A 25,399-nucleotide genomic window follows, 5' to 3' on the forward strand; every position below is an offset into this window, starting at 1 on the left:
TAGCTCCGGTACATGCCCCCACCCGCCCTCCTTTTTTTAATATTTAATAGTGGATCCGAAGGGCTTGTAGCCGCTCTCCTCCCTATTCCCTGCGGAACTGTCCGGTCCCCAGTGAGATCACCTCTTTAAAGGGCGCAGGCTCGCTGGGGAATCCTGCTCAGATTGGGGACACACACACACACCCCGTAGTGTTTTTTAGCAGTGCTTGTGCCCAGCGTTTCAAATCGGACCTCAGTCGCAGCGCAGAGCAACGTGCGGAGCGTTTCACGGCATAGCCTCCTACAAGACTCAATCCTTCATTAACCCTAATTAATACTATGCACCGCCGTAGCCTCAGAGGAGCTGCAATCCTGTTGTTTCTCTGAATCCCCCCCCCCCCCAGCCCTTTCCCCCCGAAGGAGCCCATTTCCAAGCTGCCAGCCTGACACTGTGCGGCGGGGGGACGGGGCGGGGGATGCGCGGTGCTCTCCTCTCAACGCTCTGCCTGGTGTAGAATGAATCAATTATGATCTCCTTGCTCGTTTTATCATTCAGATCATTTTGAACTCCATGCACAGATACCAGCCTCGTTTTCATGTGGTCTACGTGGACCCCAGGAAAGACAGCGAGAAGTATGCAGAGGAGAACTTTAAAACGTTTGTCTTCGAGGAGACCCGCTTCACCGCCGTGACCGCCTATCAGAATCACAGGGTGAGGATCTGGAGTTCATTACTGAGACACAAACCCTCCGATACTTCATTTATCAAAACCTTCCCCTTGACGGATGGAGATCCGGGAAGGGGCGGTGGGTGGTGCTGGGGGGGGGTGGATATTAATTCAGAGCAGTCAATGCTTAAAAGGTAATACCCGGCCAATGGAAACTTTGTTGGTATACAAATAAATACAGTGGGTTTTTAGCTTCTTGGAACGGGGTAAATGCAATCACCTTTCAACACTCTCTTTAATTACACACAAACCGTGTGGCTTTCTAAATAAGGTTTTCAAGCAACTCAATGCAAAAAAAGAAAAAAGTTGTTAAACAAAAATGAATTATGCCAGATCTGCAAAACTCAGATTCAATTTCCAAGCAGAGAGCTGCCAGCCGCTCTCGGTTTAAGCACTTTTTTCATCACCTTGATTAAAACACGCACTTGAAGAGTCATATTGAGTTGTTTGTTTGTTTTGCTTGTTTGTTTTGCTGTCTATCTCGATTAGAATAATTACAGCTTGTTAAAAAGGAACACACACACTCTACCCCCCCCGCCCCAAAAGCAGCATTTCAAATGTGCATTTCGGACTCTGTAAGAAAAAGGTATATTCATTAAGTGTGAAGCAAGAGCCCTTTGGGGTCACAGGCACTGACTGAAACAGGGATTGCTAGAGGGCTACCCCTTGTTATAGTCTCCAGAGAATTGTTGTAGATCTCATATTACCGCCTATAATAAAGCATAAGGAGAGTTTGAGGGAAAATCTTCTTAGTAAATACAATACTATGCTATAGACTTAGTTAAGGGGAAGAGGGGGAAATAGGTATGTGTGATCCAGTAGAAATGACTAAGCATTCACTGGGAAACCAAATCGAACATTAATAACAAAGATGTGATTATAACAAAGAGAACACAGACATCATTCCATTGCTTTAGGTTGATCATTGGATCCAAAACCAATTTAATATTTGAAATGTCAGGCTAAAACACAAGTTAGTCTGGAATGATAATATATAACCTTTTAAATATACAGTTTTATTATTTAAACAGTCATCTGGGTGATTTATAATTGTAGGGAAGCGAAATTGCTGTTTGCATTAGAAACACACTTTCCATCTTAAGCATTAATTTTCTCATGTGTACAACAAGCTATGGTACTAAATTATTTTATAGTCGCCCCAAAGCCTGAACTAGAGATCTCCTCCTCCTTTCAGAGAAGATCCTAAATTACCTAAGAGAGAAAGGAGACCAAATCATAAACCAAATCTCTGAACTGCAAACCATTTAGGGCTTGATCCAAAGCCCGCTGTAGTCAATTTCACTGGACTTTGGAACTGGCCTCGGTTAGCTTTTATGGGTAAGCGAGCCACTGTCCATCAGCTTAACAGCGTTTACTGACTCCCCCCCACCCCCCGAAACAATCTGCTGTCCTTTTCTGTCGAGCTGAAGATTCCTCGAGGTCTGGGGCATGGGACGGCTGAGCTGAACTGGGGTTTTTAAGTGTCAGTCTCTGAGTCTCCATTCGAGTTGTGGAAGGTGTCTAGGGAGATGTCCTCCTATCCATCTGCTAAAGCCATTCCTTGACTTTTCATGGAATCTGATAGCTCAGGGAGCCCTGCTCCAAAGCTACATTGTTGCACTCCGAGGAAGCTGCGTGAGCTCCAGATTTGCAATTTTAACTCCATAGAAAACTTCCTCAAACCCAGAGGGACATCATTACCTATGTAAACCCGAGACCCGGGCTAGTTGGGAAACTACAGTCTTCACGCTGCGAAATGTCACTCAAAATTTGTTTGGACAAATATGCTATTTTACTTATCTGCCTTTGCCACCCTGGGTCTGTTCGTTAGGAACACACAAATAATAGAACGTATTTTGGGTAGCATTAAATCCAGTCGCTTTTAAAAATAACATTAATGTAGTATAAACCGAGGAACAAATCGTGTCTATAATTAGAGTTTCAAATTAAGGATCTTTTCCAATAGTGCAAGGTAAAATATTATTATCCAAGTCGGAGAGCTGAATGAATGCCAGATTCCTTGTTCCCTTTGTAGCTTTGGGGTCTTGTAGGAAGGTTAAAACGCCTATTTTGTTATCTATTATTTGATTATTTGTATATTTTTATTAGCACAGTTAATTGTGCCTATTCCCAGGAAGCAAAAGGTGTAGCTCCCACCCTTTGTAATTGTTTCAAGCTTTTAAAATAAACAAATTTACACGGATAAAAAACATGCCACAATTATTATTTGGACAACATCCAAACCCCACATATTCAAAGACGTCTGGGCTGAGAGCTGGGTGCTGCGCCTTTAAGGGGCTCCCCCATCCCTCCCAAGTTGGCATTTGCCTGATGGCTCAGGACAGCTGCTCTTTCTCTCCTGCTTTCTATCAGTTTGACCTCTAAGGCTGGAACTGTCACTGAGGGGCTTAAAGTTTGTTTTTCAACCCATTCCGGAAACTCACAATCACATACTTTATCCGTGGATTTGCTTAAATATAGAAAATGTCCTGCCTTCTCCCTGGCGAATTAAATAAATACATAAGTATGATTTATCCAGTGATTTGTCTTAGCTGCTCTGGTGGTGACCCATATAATGTGGCATTTTCTTACAAGTGCATTTACACAGCTTTAGCAGCAGTCTCGGGCTGCCTCTCCCTTCGCCTTGAACTCGTATTAGATAGCATACAATTCTGCATTTTCGAGCAGAGGGAAACCACATGTCCCTATTGCAAAGCAAAGAGAGCTCTCAAACCTGCTGGTGCCTATAATTTTCCAAGAGGAACCAGGACTGCTACTACTTGGGCCCCCTCCATCAGACTGGGTGAAACTTGGTTGATTTGTCCCAGAAGCCAGTTTAAAGGGGTAGGGCACTCTCTAATCAGAAATATCTGCAAGTGCCACTCAAAGTCCTTTCCCCCTTCCCCCCCTTTTCAGATCACACAACTCAAGATTGCCAGCAACCCCTTCGCTAAAGGATTCAGAGACTGTGATCCAGAAGACTGGTAAGTCTGCTGTCCTTTACTAACCATATTAAGGCCCCCATTCTGCAAAGAATTTAAGCATCTGCTTAGCTACAAGCACCTGAGTAGTCCCATTGACTTCAGTGGGGTGGGATCAGGTCCTAGTTGCATACTGGAGTTATTAATAGGGCCATGTTAGTCAGAGCAATAGAATTCCCTAATGTGTCGGCAGTGGCCTTTAGACTGAAACAATTACAGTGCTATGCTACTCTTTTCTTCCTGTTCTAGGCCCAGGAATCACAGACCAGGGGCCCTTCCTCTGATGAGTGCTTTTGCCAGGTCCAGGAATCCAGTGTCTTCCCCTGCACATCAGAATGGGACTGAGAAAGGTGAGCTTCCTGCATCTTCACAGACTTACACACACTGTCAGTTGACATAAAGGACATATAAATATCCTGTATAGTGTCTTATTGGTATTATTAATAATCAAAATCAAGAGGCTGAAAAATTTCATTTACCTTTTGCCATTTATGGTGGGGGGAGGGGTTGGGGGTATTGTTTGGTTGTTTTTTGTTGTTTTTACTTCCACCAGTAAGGGCTGTAAAACTGCACAAGTTAATTTCATTTTTTTTATATTTACAGTCAGCTTCAATTTCGGTTTTCATGCACTGACACAAGGCAGAAAAGGGATGCTTAAATCCAAATTATTTTGACATATAAAAAACTTGAAACAGTTCTGTTGATAACGGGGATTATATTTCCCCCCAAAAAATCTTAACTTTTTTCTTTTTAAATAAAACATATATTCTGGGCCTAATCTAATCTTTTAAATTATTTCTAAAACACCCACCACTGTAGTTTCTGAGTGTGCTATCTACACTACTTGACACTGGTCTTTCCCTCCAATTTAAAATTCACCCTCCTTCCTAATATGCTTCTAATTCTGAGTTTCCTTCAGTCAGGCATTTTGACAAAATGTTTAGTTTACAGATGGAGACATACCCACAATCACATATATCCTAAAGATGCTTTGCATGCATTGCCCTTTTGAAAAAGCAAGTTGGTTATGTTTTCAATGTAGATCCCATAATATTCAGGAGCTGAATTTAACCTAGTGCATGGTTTAAGCATACACACTGGGAACTTTTCATTGATTTTTTTTTTTCCATTACACAGAGTAAACAACTGCAAAGACAACCAGGGGCCTTTCTCCCAGCACACTCCAGGCCTATTAAAATAAAGAAAAGTCTGTATTTGTTTAGTGTTACACAATTGCAAAAATTTCAAGCGTGTACAAACTTGTCAGTCAATTCAGCTCTATTTATCACAGTCAGAATGTATTGTCCCAGGAGCACAGATTTCTGTTGAACACAATGTTTAAACACTTCATTTAAAAATCATTGCTTTTTATTCCCCTGGATTTTCCCCTCTTCCCCCTCCTTTAGGATTTTTTTTAACATAAAGTCTTTGCAGTGAAACGAATTGAAGGCTTTCCTTTTTTAAAGTGGTGGCGTTAAATGGAAAAGTTCACACGGGTAGAGGGAGGTTTTTCTAAGCTCCCCTGTTTGTGATTGTTGGGGCTGGTGCAGACTAAAAGTTCCAGGACAAAAAATACACTCATCAGACCAGATTGTGCTCCCCCCCCCGCACTGATTTCAATGCAACTACTCACAGACAAATATACTTTAAACATGAGTTAGGGTGACAGCATGTGACCCCTCTCTGGGAAGAAAATGCTATGGAAGTCTTACAATGCTGCACTTCAATCAGTTGTAACTGCTGAGGTCTGGACTGTTGCTGCAGAATAGTTTGGCTCTATATTTTTACAGGGACATGAAATAATAACTTCCCATCCTGTGCCCCCCATCTTCAGCATAATCTGTGCATCTGTTGAACTCCCTGAAAGTCTGTGACACTCATGGATTCAGATCTGCTCTGCTTCCCACTCATTCCAAGGGAGACTCTTTTCATTCTGGGATTAATTTTAAAGCAGTTTTAAAAGTTTCTCATGCTTACAACGAGCAGTTTTTGCAATGGGTGTTTCCATGCGGTATGTGCATTCTCCCTAGGATTTGTGGGTGAGAATTTAAGAGCAGCCCTCCACCCTCCCGTTTTTAAGGGTAACTGAATCCGCAACTACCTGTGTGCTTGAAATGTATTGGGTAAAGTTGGGTCCAGTGCATGAGAACACCTCCAGGAGAAGTAGGAGCTGACTGTCTAGGGGACTCTCCCCAAGGCTCAGGGACGGCGCTGGGGTCTGTGGCTAGGTGTTGTGGTGGTGGTGGGGGGATCAGTGTCTAGGGGATTCTCCTTAAAGCTGAGAGGGCGCTGGGGTCTGTGGCTAGGTGTCGTGACACTGACGCCAGCGGGAGGCGCAGGGAGGGTGCTGGGATCTGTAGCTAGGTAATGGGGTCAACGTCTTTGGGACTCCCTTTCCCCCACTTTCCGGAGGCACTGGCTGGGTGATGGGGGGAGTGGTCAGTGGCTCTCAGAGAGGGCGGTGGGTGTGTCAGTGGCTGGGGGGGGGGCGCATCTCAGGGAGGGCGCTGCGGGGGGGCTGGCTTGGTGATGGGGGCTCAGTGGCTCTCAAGGAGGGTGGCGAGTCAGTGGCTGGGGCACATCGCAGGGAGGGCGCTGGGGGAAGGGCCCTGGCTCGGAGCTGGAGAGGGCACTCGGGACCCTGGCTCGGTGCTGGGGGGGTCAGTAGCTGGAGGGGCGCTCGGGGCCCTGGTTCGGTGCTAGGGGGGTGAGTGGCTGGTGGGGGGCGCTCGGGGCCCTGGCTCGGTGCTAGGGGGGTCAGTGGCTGGTGGGGGGCGCTCGGGGCCCTGGCTCGGTGCTAGGGGGGTCAGTGGCTGGTGGGGGGCGCTCGGGGCCCTGGCTCGGTGCTGGGGGGTCAGTGGCTGGGGGGAGCGCTCGGGGCCCTGGCTCGGTGCTGGGGGGGTCAGTGGCTGGGGGGAGCGCTCGGGGCCCTGGCTCGGTGCTGGGGGGGTCAGTGGCTGGGGGGAGCGCTCGGGGCCCTGGCTCGGTGCTAGGGGGGTCAGTGGCTGGTGGGGGGCGCTCGGGGCCCTGGCTCGGTGCTGGGGGGTCAGTGGCTGGGGGGAGCGCTCGGGGCCCTGGCTCGGTGCTGGGCGGGGGCGCTCGGGGCCCTGGCTCGGTGCTGGGGGGGGTCAGTGGCTGGGGGGCGGCGCTCGGGGCCCTGGCTCGGTGCTGGGCGGGGGCGCTCGGGGCCCTGGCTCGGTGCTGGGGGGGGGTCAGTGGCTGGGGGGGGGCGCTCGGGGCCCTGGCTCGGTGCTGGGGGGGTCAGTGGCTGGGGGGGGCGCTCGGGGCCCTGGCTCGGTGCTGGGGGGGTCAGTGGCTGGGGGGAGCGCTCGGGGCCCTGGCTCGGTGCTGGGGGGGGGTCAGTGGCTGGGGGGAGCGCTCGGGGCCCTGGCTCGGTGCTGGGGGGGTCAGTGGCTGGGGGGAGCGCTCGGGGCCCTGGCTCGGTGCTGGGGGGGGTCAGTGGCTGGGGGGAGCGCTCGGGGCCCTGGCTCGGTGCTGGGGGGGGGTCAGTGGCTGGGGGGGCGCTCGGGGCCCTGGCTCGGTGCTGGGCGGGTCAGTGGCTGGGGGGAGCGCTCGGGGCCCTGGCTCGGTGCTAGGGGGGTCAGTGGCTGGGGGGGGCGCTCGGGGCCCTGGCTCGGTGCTGGGGGGGCGCTCGGGGCCCTGGCTCGGTGCTGGGGGGGTCAGTGGCTGGGGGGAGCGCTCGGGGCCCTGGCTCGGTGCTGGGGGGGCGCTCGGGGCCCTGGCTCGGTGCTGGGGGGGTCAGTGGCTGGGGGGAGCGCTCGGGGCCCTGGCTCGGTGCTGGGGGGGTCAGTGGCTGGGGGGAGCGCTCGGGGCCCTGGCTCGGTGCTAGGGGGGTCAGTGGCTGGTGGGGGGCGCTCGGGGCCCTGGCTCGGTGCTGGGGGGTCAGTGGCTGGGGGGAGCGCTCGGGGCCCTGGCTCGGTGCTGGGCGGGGGCGCTCGGGGCCCTGGCTCGGTGCTGGGGGGGGTCAGTGGCTGGGGGGCGGCGCTCGGGGCCCTGGCTCGGTGCTGGGCGGGGGCGCTCGGGGCCCTGGCTCGGTGCTGGGGGGGGGTCAGTGGCTGGGGGGGGGCGCTCGGGGCCCTGGCTCGGTGCTGGGGGGGTCAGTGGCTGGGGGGGGCGCTCGGGGCCCTGGCTCGGTGCTGGGGGGGTCAGTGGCTGGGGGGAGCGCTCGGGGCCCTGGCTCGGTGCTGGGGGGGGGTCAGTGGCTGGGGGGAGCGCTCGGGGCCCTGGCTCGGTGCTGGGGGGGTCAGTGGCTGGGGGGAGCGCTCGGGGCCCTGGCTCGGTGCTGGGGGGGGTCAGTGGCTGGGGGGAGCGCTCGGGGCCCTGGCTCGGTGCTGGGGGGGGGTCAGTGGCTGGGGGGGCGCTCGGGGCCCTGGCTCGGTGCTGGGCGGGTCAGTGGCTGGGGGGAGCGCTCGGGGCCCTGGCTCGGTGCTAGGGGGGTCAGTGGCTGGGGGGGGCGCTCGGGGCCCTGGCTCGGTGCTGGGGGGGCGCTCGGGGCCCTGGCTCGGTGCTGGGGGGGTCAGTGGCTGGGGGGAGCGCTCGGGGCCCTGGCTCGGTGCTGGGGGGGCGCTCGGGGCCCTGGCCAGGCGGTAACCGGCTGCTCTGCCCGTTCCGTGTCCCGGGCTGTGTTGCAGACGCTGCGGAGAGCCGACGGGACTACGAGCGGGAAGCGGCCAGCGGGACCCCTCTCCACGCCGACCCCGCGCACCAGCAGCTCATGTCGCGGGTGCTGAGCCCGGCCCTGCCCGTCCCCGGCGCGGGGGGCCTGGTCCAGCTCAGCAGCACGCCGGGGAGCCGGCCCAGCCCCCCGCACCACGAACTGCGGCTGGAGCCCCCCGCCTCGGAGCCCCTGCACCACCACCCCTACAAATACCCGGCGGCGGCCTACGACCACTACCTGGGGGCGAAGAGCCGGCCCGCCCCCTACCCCTTACCCAGCCTCCGGGGCCACAGCTACCACCACCACCACCACCATCACCACCACATGGGCCCGCCGGCGGCCAACGTGTACTCCTCGGCGGCCGCGCCGCCCAGCTACGACTACGGGCCGCGGTAACCCCCGCGCCCCGCCGCCCCCGCCCGGTGTGCGCCCCTCCCCCCGCCCGCGCCTGGCCGTCGGAGAGCCCCGGCCCCGAGAGGAGAACTCCCGCTTCCCGCCCTGCCCCGGCCCGGCAGGGCCGCCGCGCCGCGCCGCGCCGCTCCGCCCACCCGCCCCCTGGCTCGCCGGGCAGAGCGGCCGGGCCGCAGGCCGGAGCCAGGCAGGGGCAGGGCCGGCTCCAGCCACCAAGCCATAGGGGGCGCTTCCCGCTCCGGCGCTAGCCGCCCGCGCGCCCGCCCAGAGCCCGGCGAGGGGGCCGGCCGGGCTGCCTCGCCCCGGGGAAGGGGCAGCGACTCGCCCTCGGCGAGCCTGTGGCGAAGCCAGCCGTAGACTCTCGGCCCTGGCCCTCCTGCGCCAGCCCGGGGGGGGGCATCGTGTTAACACCGGGGGAGGAGGTGTCCTGTGCTGCGCGGCTGGCCCTGGGCCCCTGCAGCCCCTGCCCCTCCTCCTCCTAGTGAGAGCCGCCTAAGTGTTGTGACTGACTGAGGGGGAGGACTGGGGCTCCCTTGGCTTTAAACCTCCTCCCCTGTATTTTCCAGGGGACTAGCGGTGGAGGTAGGCCTTAAAGTTAGGACATGTTTTGATGTTGCCAGGTGACCCCCCCCCCCCCAGCTAGGTCCTTCCCAGTGCCCATCTCCTCATGACTGATGAGGTTGTAGGGGGCAACTTTATACACAAGCAACAGTTTGGGGCCCTGCGCTTCTCTAATGGAGCCCAAGGCCGAGAACAGTGCTACAGATTTTTATTTCCCACAACAATCGGGATTAAGCATACAGGAAAAAAAGACAAAGTTTGGGCCGTATTTTTGTATTCTCAGAGGGGTCGTGATTGCTGGTGATGAGAACACCACCAAGGCAGCCCTACAACTCTACCTTGCCTGGTGATTTCCTGGTCTCTTAATACTCTCCACTGCAGCCTTGCCTTTTAGAGGATTTTTCCCCCCAGCATGCTTTTCAGGGGCTGGCCCTTTAAATCTGGCAGAGCTGCAGTTTTACAGTGACCATTTTGCAATGGCTGCTTGCTGTATGCCCCTTCTTACATCTGGAAAGTACCTTTTATGTCTTCCCTCAGGTTGCTTTTCCTGTGGAGATGGTCCACATCCCAAAATTTAGCTTCTGGCATATGTCTCCAGCTACACATTATGAATATCCAGACTATGTTTTTGCTTGGTGTTCCACCAATTGTCAGGCCAGTCCTGTATTTCAGAGAAGGATTTAACAGCTAATTGACCATGTGGGTGCCTCCGTCCTTGTCCCCCCTGTTCCACAGAATTCTGTGGAAAGAGATGGGTTATATTTTATGTCCTCCGATTCATCCATATTTGTGCCTCTGCATTGCAAATTCCACAGTGTTCTCTTGGTATCTTTTTGAAAGGGGATTCCTTACCTTGTGAAGGTGGCAAATGTTAAGATCACATAGTAATGTCTATCCAATCTTCAGCAATAGGCTCTATCAAGAAGAGATACAGGCAGATGTGAATATTTTCTGTAACTTTTTCCATTACAAAAATCTGGATCAATTGTGAAGATCTGTGCAAGAACCATGTGTTTTTATTTGACATTTGCAGTGAATTGTGAAATTTTTAGTGTCCGACTACACAATAATTGTTCTCAAAAAGGCTGATGTGAAATAGACTTGTGCATATTATTAGCCAGCTGGAAACTGCTCTCTGACATGCCCTGTTGCTTTGTCGCTGTTATTTCAGAGTTTTCACTATGATTTGTTACCTGGACATTGATTAGTGCCAAAGCTTTTGTTTAAAATGAAGTTGTTATATTTATTTTTTCTTTCAGAGATTATACAAACGTTTTTGATTTTGTTTTCATAATAGTTGCAGTGTAGGAAAAAGGCAAGACAACCAAAGAGTCATATCTGCAAACAGTGTAGATACTTGTAGATATTTATAGATATGTGTAGATAATCTTATTACAGTTCAATTGAAAAGACATTGGACAGTGACATTTATAAATGGTTTTCCTTCTTTTTTTGTGTGTGTGTGTGGGTGTTTGATCAGTTTGTGTGTTCTGAAGTCAAAACATCTCTCCCCATACAAAGTGAGGTCACTTTGAAAAAAAAAAGGCAGTGTTAGGCCTTGATTTTATAAGTTGTTCTGTATAACCAAACAGATCCTTGTGCCTTGTGAGGCTTCACATGGTTGCAGAGAAATACCTGTGTGGAACAATTTGCAGGATTAGGCTTTAATTTGCAAGTAACACTAGAACAATAACTCCTTTGCATGCAGATGGCGCCTTTCTTCCCCAGATGCGTACATACTGGGGGACCAGTGCTGTTCAACATATTCAGACATGATCTGGAAAAAGGGGTAAACAGGGAGGTGGTAAAAGTTTACAGATAATACAAAACTACTCATGATAGTTAAGTCTAAAGCAGATTGCGAAGTTACAGAGGGATCTCACAAGAAAATGACAGATTAAATTTAATGTTGATAAGTGTAACATAATGCCTATTGGAAAACATAATCCCAACTATACATCCAAAATGTTATGGTCTAAACAAGCTGTTACCACTCAGCAGAGAGATCTTGGAGTCATTGGGGATAGTGCAGCAGCAGTCAAAAAAGATAACAATGTCAGGAACCATTAAGAAAGGGATAGATAATAAGACAGAAAATATCATAATGGCACTATATAAATCCCTGGTATGCCCATACTTTGACTACTGTGTGCAGTTCTGGTTGCCCCATCTAAAAAAAATATTAAAATTGGGAAAAGGACAGAGAAGGGCAATAAAAATGATATGGGGTATGGAGTAGCTTTCCTGTGAGGAGAGATTAAAAAGACTGGGATAATTTGGCTTGGAAAAGAGATGACTAAAGGGGGATATGATAGAGGTCTATAAAATCTTGAATGGTGTGGAGAAAGTGAATAGGGAAGTGTTGTTTACCCCTTCACATAATACACAAACTGGGGTCACCCAATGAAATTAATAGGCAGCAGGTTTATAACAAATGTAAAGAAGTACTGCTTCACACAACGTACAGCCAACCTGTGGATCTCAGTGTCAGGGGATGTTGTGAAGGCCAAAAGTATAACTGGGATAAGTTCTTGGAGGTTCAGTCCATCAATGGCTATTAGCCAAGATGGTGAGGGGCACAACACTATGCTGCAGCTGTCCCTAAATCTCTGACTGCTAGAAGCTGGGACTGATGATCATTTGATAAATTGCCCCATTCTGTTCACTCCCTCTGAAGCATCTGGCACTGGCCACTGTTTTTAAGACAGGATATTTGGCTAGATGGACCATTGGTGTCACATAATATGGCCCTTCTTATGTTCTTACTGTAGCAGGGAAACCCAGCCAGTTCTGGGGTAGTGACTGGTAACAAACTTGTCCCTAATGCACGTCATAGCATGGGGGAGGGGATTGAGAGGAAACTGAGTAAGGACACTAGGGTTGATCCTACAAAATGTGTTTGGTTTCTATAATGTCCATGCAGAACAAACAGTCCATTCGTTTAACTGCATGGAATTCTATTTATCTCCTCTGGAAGAATGAAGCCCTTGTTAGGGTTTGAACTTTTGACTCTGGGAAGCATATCTGAGCATGAAATTTAGATCATTAAACTACTATCCCCTCAGCGTTTTTAGAACAAGGACCACTAAGGTAATTCTGCATCTGAAAGGGTGACAGAGACAATGCAGATTTAGGAATGGCTGGAATTATAAACCTTAAAGGGTATTTCTACAGCTGTCCCACCCCTGGATTTAGGCCCAGCGTCAGCAAAATCTTTAAGGCCATGCTTTGTTTAATCCAATTTGACTTCACATGTTTAAATGTATTGTTGATAAGGGAAGCTGAGAACTTAGGCCCAGACTTCTCTACATAAAGAGCAAAACAATATTTGAATCAACATTTAATTAGGCTAAGTATGTACATGGATAACCATGGAATAGAGCTTGCCATGTGCTGTACTGGTCTTACACCCGACCACGAGACATTTCCCAGCAGAGATCCCAACTCCTAAATTTCAAGTGACTAGACTAAGTCACAGTTATCTTTCCCACCATAAAGTAGGCAATGTTTAAACATCTTGCTGAATTAGGGCCTTTATGACTTGTAGTGCCTCATTAATGGCTAATCCCTCTGTCCATCCTATGTCACACAACTGTGCAGATGTGATAAAAGGAACTGGCCATGCCTTTCACAACAGATAAATTAGAGGGAAAGAGATGTCTTAGGGTACTGCATCCCTAACTCCACAGGTACTTTTAAAAGCTAGCATATCAGCTGCTGTCCCTCCCTCTACACACACATATAGTGAGCACATTGGCTTATCTGGAGCGGTCATTAGAGACCCCCTGTGCTACACACAGAGAGCATGGAAGCCTTTCTACATGGGAAATGTGGTCTCATAAAATGATTATGTGGCTGCACATCTGGTTGAAATAAACATATGCAAAGAGATAGTTATCAATGTTATCACTGTCAAAATGCGAAGCCCTATCTAATGGCACCACAGGGGTTTTTTCCTGGGTCTGGTACTATTCAATATTTTTCATTAATGATATGGGTAATGAGAGAGAGAGAGAGAAAGAGAGAGAGAGAGAGAGAGCATGCTTATACAATTTGCAGCTAACCCCACAGCTGGGGGAGGGGCGTTGCAAGCACTTTGAAGGACAGGTTTAGAATTCAAGATCATCTTGTTTTCTGACCAATTCTCCAATGTGTCAAGATCAAGTTTAATAAAGATAAGTACAAAGTACTGGTGTTAGGAAGGAGAAATCAAATACATGAATACAAAAGTGAGAACAACTGGGTTGGTGATAGTACTGCTAAAAAGGCTCTGGGAGTTATGGTGGACCACAAACTGAATAGGAGCCAACAGTGTGATGCAGTTGCGAAAACAGCTGATACCATTTTAGTGGGTTGTTAACAGGCCTGTCTTATATAAGATGCCGAATGTAACAGTCCTGCTCTACTGGGCCCTGGTGAGGCCTCAACTGAAGCACTGTGGCCATTTCTAGACACCACACTTTAGGAAAGATGTGGACAAATTAGAGAGAGTCCAGAGGAGAGCAACAAAAATGATAAAAAAAAGTTTAGAAAACTCGACCTGGAAGGAAAAGTTAAAAAAACTGGGCATATTTAGTCTTCTGAAAAGAAGACAGAGGAAGGGCTTCAAACATGCTAAGGGCTGTTATAAAGATGTCCAAGATCAGTTGTTCTCCATGTCCGCTTAAGGTAAGACACTAAATAATCAGTTTAATCTGCAGCAAGGGAGACGGTTAAGTACTGAACTAGGCTGTCATGGGAGGTTGTGGAATCAGGTCTTTGTAGGTTTTTAAGAACAGGTTTGGCAAACGCCTGTCAGGGATGGGCTAGGTCTACTTGTTCCTCTCTCAGCACTGGGGGAGAGGCGAGACTAGCTGACCGCTCCAGATCCTTTCCAGCCCTATGATTTTATATTATGCATTGCCCTCATAAGCTTTTTAAATGTCATAGCAAAGCTTTAGTATGGAGCACCAGGGAATCATTTAAAGTCATGCTAGCCATGCGATCTTTCGAGCTGTTCACGATCTGGTTTAACCAGGATGTACACTACAAAGGCACATGCTGTTTTTTCCAATTATTAAACTGTAGTGCAGAGACACACCCACTTGCTGTCAAACTGGCCGTCACTCATGCAGCTGTATGTTGCTGTCAGCGAAGGCAAGGGCAAAACTCTCATGGATTTCAAAAGTCCTAAGAGAGCTCGGGGACCGTTCCAAAAGGGGATGCCTGAGGTACATCCGCATTTAAACGCTGACGGGGAAACATGCCTCTGCACACGCGGCCCAACCACCTCAATCTGCCAGCTGGGGCATGGGAGTGGCCCCCTCTGAGAGCTGACCCGTGGGGAGGTACGAATTGATTTTTGGTGCCTGCTCAGCAGCTCGGACAGCCAGGATCTCTAGCTCGCTGGCTAAATATGGCGTTCAGGGCTTTAGGCACCCACTTCTGAAAAGTTTTTACTGGGATGGGGAGGATGCTGCTGTTTTCCAGCGGGCGAGCCCGGGCGGCTCGCCTGCCCTCACCCTGCGATCACTGGCAGCGAAAGGTGGCTTGAGGCCCTGAGCCGACCCCAGGCGGGGCTCGCCTCCCCCCGCCCCCAGCCAAGCCTCCCTGGCCGGCGGGGCCTGAGCAAGGTGTTCGCGGCTCCGGCCGGGGCGTCCCTCGGGGAGCGGGGCGCAGGGCCGGGCGGCGAGGGGGGTGCACGCCACGCCGCAGCCTGGCCCCCTCGCCACCCCGCCTGGCTGGGGGGGGGGCTGCCCCCAGCGCTGCTGAGCGGAGCGGGGCGGGCCTCCGGCAGGAGCCCGTCGGGGCTCCCGGTTGGGCTCTGCTGGCCACCCTGCCAGCCCCCCGACGGGAGACCCCCGGCTGGGAGGGCGCTGCCAGAGACCTGAGCGCGGGGGAGAAGGGGCGGCCGGGGGGGGGTGAGCCAGACAGGGTGACCCGGGGGGTAGGAGAGAGACAGACACTGCCTGGGGTGTGGGTGTGAGAGCGAGCGCGCCAGACGGACACACCCGCGGCTTGACAGGTGTGTGGGCCTGCGAGAGAACCAGACAGACCGAGTGTGTGGGGGAGAGAGACCGTCACAGACAGACCGCGTGACGGGGGGGGGGGGTGAGAGAGCGACAGACTGACGGGAGTGTGTGTGTGACAGACACTCTGCCTGACAGGTGTGAGGGTCTGAGAGAGCGACTGACAGGTGTGTGAGAGAGAGAGACGGGGGTGGGGGTGTGTCTGTGTGAGAGAGATGCAGGGTGTGTGTGTGTGTGTGTGAGCGAGAGAGAAATAGTGTGTGTGTGTGTGAGAGAGAGAGAGACAGTGTGTGTGAGAGGTGCAGGGTGTGGGTGCGTGTGAGAGGTGCAGGGTGTGGGTGCGTGTGAGTGGTGCAGGGTGCGTGTGTGTGTGCGAGCGAGAGAGAGAGAAATAGTGTGTGGGGGTGCGAGAGAGAGAGAGAGACAGTGTGTGTGAGAGTGGTGCAGGGTGTGGGTGCGTGTGAGAGGTGCAGGGTGTGTGTGTGTGAGAGAGAGAGAGAGACAGTGTGTGTGAGAGGTGCAGGGTGTGTGTGTGAGAGAGAGAGAGACAGGGTGTGTGAGTGGTGCAGGGTGTGTGTGTGTGTGAGAGAGAGAGACAGGGTGTGTGAGTGGTGCAGGGTGTGTGTGTGAGAGAGAGAGAGAGACAGTGTGTGAGAGTGGTGCAGGGTGTGTGAGAGTGAGAGAGGTGCAGGGTGTGGGTGCGTGTGAGAGGTGCAGGGTGTGTGTGTGTGAGAGAGAGAGAGAGACAGTGTGTGTGAGAGGTGCAGGGTGTGTGTGTGAGAGAGAGAGAGAGACAGGGTGTGTGAGTGGTGCAGGGTGTGTGTGTGAGAGAGAGAGAGAGACAGTGTGTGAGAGTGGTGCAGGGTGTGTGAGAGTGAGAGAGGTGCAGGGTGTGGGTGCGTGTGAGAGGTGCAGGGTGTGTGTGTGTGTGAGAGAGAGAGAGAGACAGTGTGTGTGAGTGGTGCAGGGTGTGTGTGTGTGTGTGAGAGAGAGAGACAGTGTGTGTGAGAGGTGCAGGGTGTGGGTGCGTGTGAGAGGTGCAGGGTGTGGGTGCGTGTGTGCGAGCGAGAGAGAAATAGTGTGTGGGGGTGCGAGAGAGAGATACGGGGTGTGGGGGGGGCAGACGCAGCTGGCTCAGCGGGGGGGGCGAGGTGATGCCAATTGCCCGATCCCCCGGTGCTTGGGGCCGCTTTGTGCCCCTCCAGCGGCCCCGCTGCGCGTGTGTCTGTGTGAGGGACGCCAGGCTGGGCCGGGCGGGGCTGCGGCGAGGCCCATCGAGCCATGGCCGGACCAGCGCCTTGGCCCAGGCTCAGTGCCCCGGCGGCAGGGGAAGCCGGTGGCCAGCGAGCGCTGTGGGATGGTCCGACCCCCGGGCAGGCTGCTCCAGACGGGGCGGGTCCCTGCTGGTCCGGGAGCGCAGCAAAGACAAAGGCTCAGCTCAGCACCAGCGAGGGGGGCTTTCCCAACACCCGCAGGGGCAATGGGAAAGGTCCCTGTCCGCTTCCATAAGAGGATCAGTCACATCCTACCATGTGGCCCCTTCTCCGCTGGTGAAAGGCGCTAATAGCCTGGAGGGGGCTAGGAAGGCGAATGAATTAATATGTGTAAAGCAGGATTCTAGCCTCTTCCACCCAAGGATCTCGGATTATTTCGTTTTATTCTTCTTCTATCCCCTCTTCAGCCTGAGAAAAGTCAACCTGTGGGTTCCTCCGCATTCTCACTACTTTTACTTCCTCCCGCTTCAGCTTTAGAAGAAATTAAACTAGAACTTGGCTTGTTTGAGAAGCGGTTGAGGGGCTGCTGTGGCTGACATCACTGGTAGATCTGTAAGTGCTTCTGTGGCTAGATCAGTTTGGAACATCAGGTTATTTTTCTACCTAGTCAAACTGCTGTCTTAAAGAAAGCTCCTTCTTTTACACACCCATCCACACTCACCCATCCACCCTACCGTCGTGCTGTTGGCTGGCTCTGAAATGAATCCCAGCAAGTGAACCATTCTCTCCGAGCTGTGGCTGAAGAGCAAACGCCGACTACAGAGGAAGCTGCGCATTGCATATCGCATGAATTTGCAGATGTACAAACTGATTTGAAAAAAAACGTACATTTTAACAAGGTACCATGTGACACACACAAAGATCGGTGGTGTTTCACAGATGCCTAAGTAAGGAAATATCTTTCTATTTGTGTAGGATTCCAGAATAACTGGCCACGCAGCAATATGCAGCTGTGTTTATACATTATTTCATGTTATTAAAAAATCAGAGGGCTGATAATGATTCAAATCAGAACCCAGCCCTTGATAAATTGCGCTATAAAGAAGTAACTAGCTTTTTTCCATTTTTAATTACTCTGCTCCAGTTCATCTGTAAATTAGATACATAATTTACCACAGGGGCTGAAATGATCTGGTAAAAGCAAAAACGTCTTTAACCTTTCAATAGTGACCATTGCTATGAATTTAGTGTGTATTTAAATCCATCATTAGTCAATAAAGTGACCTTTGAGGATCTGTGGGCTAGTGTGAATTTACACTTCTAACTTCCATTGATTTCAGTGGTTAAGAGCTTAAAAACCTTGTGTGTGCGCCAAAAAACACATTTAAAAAACCCCCCCAGAAATCGCCTATTATGCATTTACTAAAGATACTATAGGTTTGTAAATTGGGCACACATATTTATGTAATATACTTATTATATCTCATTTCCTTGCTTTTCTGTTTTATGAAATTCAAATAGCCTTGTATATGTCACGTTTTGCATATATATATGCAAAAGGATTAGCCAAATATGATCTGCGTAAAGTGTGATAAATGTTCTTTCCATATGGGAAATCAAATGTTTCCAGATTTAAAAAAAGAAAAGCTTATGAAAAGCAGTCTTAATAAAATAATTACAACAAACACACTCTTGTACTCATGATAAATCTATACATTTCACATACTAAAGTGACAGAGAACAAAAGCCAGGAAACTCACACTTGAGGACTAATTCTGCAAGGGTTTTGTATGCAGAATTTCCATTAAAGTCAATGAGACGTCTACCTCTGAGGCTTTTGCAGGACTGGATGCTATATTATTGTAGCACTTGAACTTATATAGCAACTGCCATCTGAAGATCTCAAGGTGATAATGAATTAAGCCTCCCATCACCCCTGTGAGGCTGAAGAAACATGCCATATGACCATACCTCATTTTGGGGCTACCATTCATTTTAGTTCCATTGCTCCCTGTCTTCTACCTATGTTTTTGGTGTTTTGGTTTTTCGATGAAAATGAATAAGGGCTCAGCACATGCTCGAATATACAAAACGAGATGGAACTTCCACTTGGCTTAAAGTAAAGTGTGGACTTGAGCTCTCTGGTCCCAATTCAAAGACCAGCACTTCATCCCTTTCAGGAGTGAGAAATACAGAATAATGAAACTGAGCTCAGGGAAAGTCCTTTCTTTGAATGGCTCCCACCACATTTTACCTTTCCTGCATATCTTTCTCATTTGGGGTCTTTGTCACACAGCGCATCCCACATTTGGGCCTTGGCAGACTGAGAACTATATGCAAATGCTTCACACAGAAGGTGGCCATAATAAATGAAGGTGGTTTCCCTAAAGTTAGAACAGGTGATTTTAATGGTGGAGTCATGAAGTCCTTGTGCAGCATGCTACCTCTCTGTAAAATGGGCATTAATATTTATCCATCTTTGTAAAGTGCTCTGAGTGCCTTGGTCTATAACTGTATGCCCGTCAGTTACCAAAGTAAGCTAAATCCCTATGAGCAAGGTGTTAAACCGATTGAAGGGCATCTGCATCAGGAGTTTGCAACATCAATTTTTAGATGACTTTAGTTAAACTGGTGCACTGTGTATAGTATAGGCAAGACTTCTACCTTGGTACATGCTTTTCACCCTGCTGCTCCCCACCCAGTCACTCGCTCCTTTCAGTGGCTTTCATTCTCTATTCTGCCCCAATTCTTCAGTGCCTCCCCAAGTTCTTCTTGGGTAGACTGCAAATCTTAATAATAGTAGCTGTCAGGTCACATGCTCAAACCCCATCATGTTTTGATGGGTTCAAAATGAGGCCGAACAAGCCCACTCCTCTCTAGTCCTCGCCCCCTTTAAAGGGGAGAGGCAGCACTGGGAAAATGGAGTGGGGAAGCTCTGTTTTTCCAGCACCACTTTGCACGTTTCAGCAAACATGAAGGGAGTCTTTGAATCAATTCCCTTTCCTGCTTGCTGTTCGCTACTTCAAACCAGAATGGCGCACATGCTAACCCTTTAAAGATTCACACTCTCTGGTGAGTTTGGTGCCAAGTCTGCATGCCACCAAGAACCCAAGGCAAAAAGTAAAAGACAATGGTTACAATAGGCATTAAGTTAAAAGCAGTGTAGGTGTGGATCCACTTAAGATTTAATACCAGCAATTATAGGCTTTTTAATTACAACCAAGAAGGATGCCAGTCTGCATTTTCTACCAAGTTCAAATTATCATGTAAAACCAACCATTAATCTTGCCGCCGACATGTATGCCTGGACGTCTCTCCCACAGATATTGTCACACAACTGGGGACTGTATGCATCATGAGAAAAGCCATGGCTAGGGCTGGTAACGGGGCAGAAGTCTTATTTCCTGATTTTTTTTTTGTTGGCTGTGCATTTTGGCACAAACTGCATGTGCCCAGATCTGGCTGCAATCCCACATGTCCACAGGTTACTTCTGCTCCTGGTGGGAGCTGGGAGGGATAGGGCCATGGCTGTCCAGAATGCTGGCATGGGATTAATGCTGCTTTTTTGCAGTTCTAATGTACATACATTCAGGGGGAAACTTAATTGAAGCAGAATGTGTCCCATATTCTCTAGCTTTCAGTAAGTGTTGTTAAATTACAACTTCTAAACAAAACATTCTTAATCATAAATGTGAAAGCATTATTTGCCTTTCTCATTCTATTCCATATTGGGCTTTGTAACATGATGTAACAAACTGGCTACCAAACATGTACCTCTCCCTTCTACTGGAAGGTGGCAGAACTGCTGAAGTGTGTGCCCTAAGCGCTATACTCCTAAGACGTAGTGGAGATTCTCCGGTAGTGAAAATGGCTGGGCCTGTGCTGTCTGGAGCAGGAGGTATGAATTCTATTACCAACATTATTGTAACATTTGGATTTTCCACTATTTGCAGTACAGTGGCAATCACGCAGTCCTTCAGGCAGGTCCAGTTTTGGCACAACAATTTGTCAGATGTGTGTGCATGGTTTCTAAAAGACCCCTTTCAGGTTGCAATTTGCATCATTTCCTAATACGTTGCAAACATTATAATAAAAAGAGCAAATGAGTGTGAAGATGGAGTTAGTTTACTGGTACAAAAGGACAGCTAAATTCCAGGACAAATCTCTAGCTAGGCTTCTTCCCCACCCCAATGCTCCTCGTAAGGCTTGTGATCAGAATCTGCTACCTGTGGATACTGTAGAATTAGTTTGCTTTGGGAAACTTTAAGGTTTCCCAGGATCTTTATATCACCTAAGGGACACATTTGTAGCCACAGTACTGAACTATGCATCAGATTCCTTGGGGCAAAGTCAGAATAAAGCAACACACATCATAACGCTGGTAAAACATGCACAGATATATTTCACACCATTAATCACATGGGCAAAACCTTCACAATTCAGGGATTATGTTGCTACACTCCCAGCTATGTGGTTTAATAATACATTAAAGTGCCAACGGCCGCATGATGGATGGGATTGAGAGGGAATAAACCACTAATAGCTAAAAGTTAGAATGAACCTCCTCAGGCATGTGCATTAAATATAGAGGGGTCGTTTCTCTGGTAAAAACTGCTCAGTCTAAGATTTTCCTTTCAGTAGGCTGAGTAAATGCAACTGAATCTAAGAAGCACACACACCAACAAAAGGAGGAAACAGCTGCTTCAACCCAAATAATCCTCGTATCCGATAACATTATGTAAACATTTTTAGGGACCAAATGAAAACAAGCACCATAGCGGTGCTGCAGTTGACAACCCTCAAACACAGGCTGCCAGGGCTATTCTGGGATGGGTTGCTCACAATCTCTCCTGTTGAACCTCGTCCACTTTGCATGAAATGCATGAACAGGCATCATCAGCCCAGAAGGTGATATCAAGAATGACTTTATAGCCTTGTGGTGAGGGCACTCTGGGGGAGTCATAGCCTTGCTCCAATGAATATTTAATCCCTCCCCTACCATCTTTTGGGTGGGTGTGGTGTGCTCTTAAATCGGGCTCCGCAGGTCAGACAGGTAAAGAGGCACCTGGTCTGTGAATCCCACTGAGCCTTAGGTATGAGCTTGGTGCCAAGTTGCTCAGCAGTGTCAGGACTTAGGCAGCTGTGCATATGCCCTCTGGCAGAAACGGGTGCCCAGAGATTTGGTGCAGCTGAGCAGTAGTTTTGTGCATGCCAGTGGTGCCTAAATGTTGACTTAGGCACTTAACTGCTCCTTCAGGGGCCTTAGTCACACTTAATGTCTGTGCTGCAGTTTCTGTAATGCTTTCAGTACCTATAATGCTTCAAAAAAGTGCTGGAGTTATAGGCCAACTACGTCCCTGATGCCATTGCAGTGATTTCAGTGAAGGTACACCAGCAATGCAATTGGCCTAACAGGTGTGACTAATGGAAGGAGTGAGCTGTTTGGGGAGTGTGTCCTCCTCTGTGGCTGTACACAACTATTTAATTGCTCTCAAAGGCCAAATTGATGCTGCCATGTGGCAAAGGAAAGACACATGCTCAGCTGGAAAAATGCCTCCAGCACTGGGCCATAGACGAGAATTTCCAAACTGTGTGTGAATAACAGAAATTCCCTGCATTTCGTAACAGCTCATCTCCATAATTCACGCGGTAGCACACTGCTTAAAGGCTTTGTATATATCACCTCGTCTGAAACACATATTGTCGTGTTAACATATCTTGTCCTATTAATCCAGGCAGGACACAGTGATCCACATTTTCCCACCACAGTGACAGTGCTCGATAAGGAAATACATTGATCTTTGGCTCAGTAATTCTTGCATTTTCCTGAGATAATTAGCCTGGCTGCTGCGCTAGTGAGTCACTTCACCTCTTTATCTCTACTGGGGACACCGAAGAGAAGAAAAAGTTGATGAAGTTGTAGTTTTGTCTGCTAGCATTGGACAAAATTAAGTTTTGTAAGATGCATTTAAAACATACTAGAAACCATCACACAGTATTGACTTTAAAGCTATGCGTCTTTTAAAAGAAGTTGCAATAGTCCCAATAGGGCTCCACGGTGTGTAATTTATGCCACTATTACTAATCACTAATTTCAATTTCAGAGTGCAGGAGGGAAGGTTTTACAATTTGCTCTTTTCACAGGCCCTCTCACTGACTTCTTTCTAGCTCTTTGCTATAACTATGGCCAGCTATCTTCCTCTTCCCTAGCTCATCTCCACTTCAACACCCTGCTCACCACATTCAGAGCAGAGGAAGAGCTTGGAACTAACAGATTCATTTACAGGAAACATCTGAGGGTCAGAGGTCAGCATTCATTCCACTGGTGATAAATATTCCATGTAATTGCTGTACAAATGCTAGTGTTTGGGATTTATTTCAATTAGCTTATAAATGTTGGTTGCTTCCCACCCCCTCCCCCAGAGTGACAGATACACCACTTCTGGGGAGGAAGCCTTTTTGCAACAATTTAGCTGTCATCACCTTCGCTCTTGACTCCTTTAGGCCAAGTACAGGCTAGTCCTCTTCCTCTCTGACAGGTGAGATTCAGGGGCTAACTCCATCAGTTTGTGGTGGTTCTTTACTCAAAACCTTCCTGATAGCAAATGAGTCAGCTGAAATCTTCAGTGAGATAAACATGATCATATTACATTTTAATAAGCTATTTTAATTCTTCTGGGAATATTTTACACTGGTTGCTTAGATGTGATCAGGTAGCTACATTTTATAGTCCTGTATTAACAGAGATGGGCCCAAACCAACCCTTTGATTTGAACACTTCTTTACTTTGGGGAAGTTCAGGTCTGAGACTGAAATTCATGTCTTGATCCTGAAGTAAATAACTTCATACATTTCAGGAAAGTTGTGATCCAGATTGAAATTGTGCTGTCAGTGTGTGTATCTAAGTCAGATAATGTATCAAGCAACTCTCTAGAACCAGTGACTTAGATGGAAACTAAAAAATGCATTTAACACCCCCCACAATTTATTAGGATGAAAGTAAAATATCATTGCTAATGTAAAGTGCTGATTAACCCTTTCACCTATGAAGTACTTATTACTATGTGCAGCTTGAAGAGGCAAAATGCAAGTCCTGCACATACATGTCCTCCCTCCTCTTAAAGTCAATGACACTCCAGGCCCTGATGTGTGTATCTGTTTGTGGGATTAAAGATGTGTGTTTATCTCCTTATTTTTAATTTGTTCTTGTGCAGGATTTTTTTTTAAACTACTAGTCAAACAAATATAAACATCTTCTAAAGCAAAGGGTAATAATTTGATCATGAAGGAACATATAAGAATATTTGCAAAGAACTAGTAAATAGTAAATATCAGGCTACTTTAAGAATCCCTTGAGCATCTCCGCCACTATGACAGACAGTGAACTCTGACTACAAAGGCTGCCTTCAAGGCCAGAGAAAAATAGACAGCCGGTACTACCATTTGTCAGTGAACAGAGATTCAACTACAAGCCCAGATCAAACAATACTGCCTATTAGCAAAAAGAAAAGGAGGACTTGTGGCACCTTAGAGACTAATCAATTTATTTGAGCATGAGCTTTCGTGAGCTACAGCTCACTTCATCGGATGCATTCAGTGGAAAATACAGTGAGGAGATTTATATACACACAGAACATGAAAAAATGGGTGTTACCATACAGACTGTAAGGAGAGTGATCACTTAAGATGAGCTATTACCAGCAGGAGAGCGGGGGGAGGGGAGGGGGAAGGGAAAATGGTCACTCTCCTTACAGTCTGTATGGTAACACCCATTTTTTCATGTTCTGTGTGTATATAAATCTCCTCACTGTATTTTCCACTGAATGCATCCGATGAAGTGAGCTGTAGCTCACGAAAGCTTATGCTCAAATAAATTGGTTAGGCTCTAAGGTGCCACAAGTCCTCTTTTTCCTTTTGCGAATACAGACTAACACGGCTGCTACTCTGAAACCTCTCAATTAGCAAGTGATTTGCATATTAATCCTTGCTTGGAGAAGGCTTGAAAGAGCTGTTAATGAATAATGAATCTTCAATAAGCTTAAGGTGTCATGTCATCCTAAACCTGTCAATTGGAGGTACTGGATCAGCTTGTGAGATACTCGAGCATGTTTCAGTGACATCAGTGCAACTAGAATTCTTTAAAAAGCTAGAAGTATTTTTTTTTTTAAAGAGTCCACTGCAGATGGAGTATCTTAGCACAGCTGAACAAAGACTCACTTTCTATTCGAAGCAGTACATACTGACATGCACTGAGCTCATCAACTCGAAAACCAAGTGACAGCAGATATATAGGAAACATTAATTATAAAGAGGAGAGAAGTAAATTGGGCCTAAAAGTTGGGGTATGTCTACACTGCCCACATTACAGCATGGCCAGGGCAGCACTGTGACCTGGGCAGTATAGTCACACCTCATCGCGAGGGGAGAGCTCTCCTGGTGATAAAAAATAACCACCCTGAATGAGGGGTGGTAGCCCTCCCGGGCTCCCAGCCATATAGCGCTGTCTATACCGGCGCTTTCCAGCGCTAAAACTTTTGTTGCTCGGGGGGGTGTTTTAGGGCTGAAAGTGGCAGTGGAGAGAGAGCCTCAGTGTTCACCTTAACACTCCCAACCCCTCTTTATCTGGTTTGTAAACAACTAAATCAAGCAGCGACTATGAGGCTGGCCCTGAATCTTTAATCTGGTAAAACTCCAATCAAAACCAAGGACTTTCCTGGAGAAGGGTGATCTCTTAGGGTTTAATCATGTGTAACTGGAGTCAGTAGGAGTTTTGCCATTCATCTCAATAGGTGCAGGGTCTTAATACATGTGAATTCAGCAGGAGGTGTCCTGTTGTCAAAT

The 25,399-nt window shown here is 48.8% G+C and overlaps 1 protein-coding gene across 7 annotated transcripts in view; it reads left to right on the plus strand.

Annotated features, from left to right (window-relative positions):
* The window catches only part of TBX1 (T-box transcription factor 1), a 29,048-nt gene extending 18,263 nt beyond the window's left edge, over positions 1-10,785 (plus strand). For all 7 annotated transcript variants that reach the window (XM_084648678.1, XM_084648680.1, XM_084648681.1 and 4 more), the window contains 4 exons: positions 535-690; positions 3,622-3,689; positions 3,936-4,036; positions 8,339-10,785. In XM_084648678.1, the coding sequence (XP_084504804.1) occupies positions 535-690; positions 3,622-3,689; positions 3,936-4,036; positions 8,339-8,760 (747 nt within the window). In that variant the 3' untranslated portion in view covers positions 8,761-10,785. The remainder of the gene's footprint in view (positions 1-534; positions 691-3,621; positions 3,690-3,935; positions 4,037-8,338) is intronic.
* The last annotated feature ends 14,614 nt before the right edge of the window (positions 10,786-25,399 follow it).

The sequence above is a fragment of the Lepidochelys olivacea genome (genome assembly GCF_965140295.1).
Source record: "Lepidochelys olivacea isolate rLepOli2 genome assembly, chromosome: 15".
NCBI classification, from domain to species: Eukaryota; Metazoa; Chordata; order Testudines; family Cheloniidae; genus Lepidochelys; species Lepidochelys olivacea.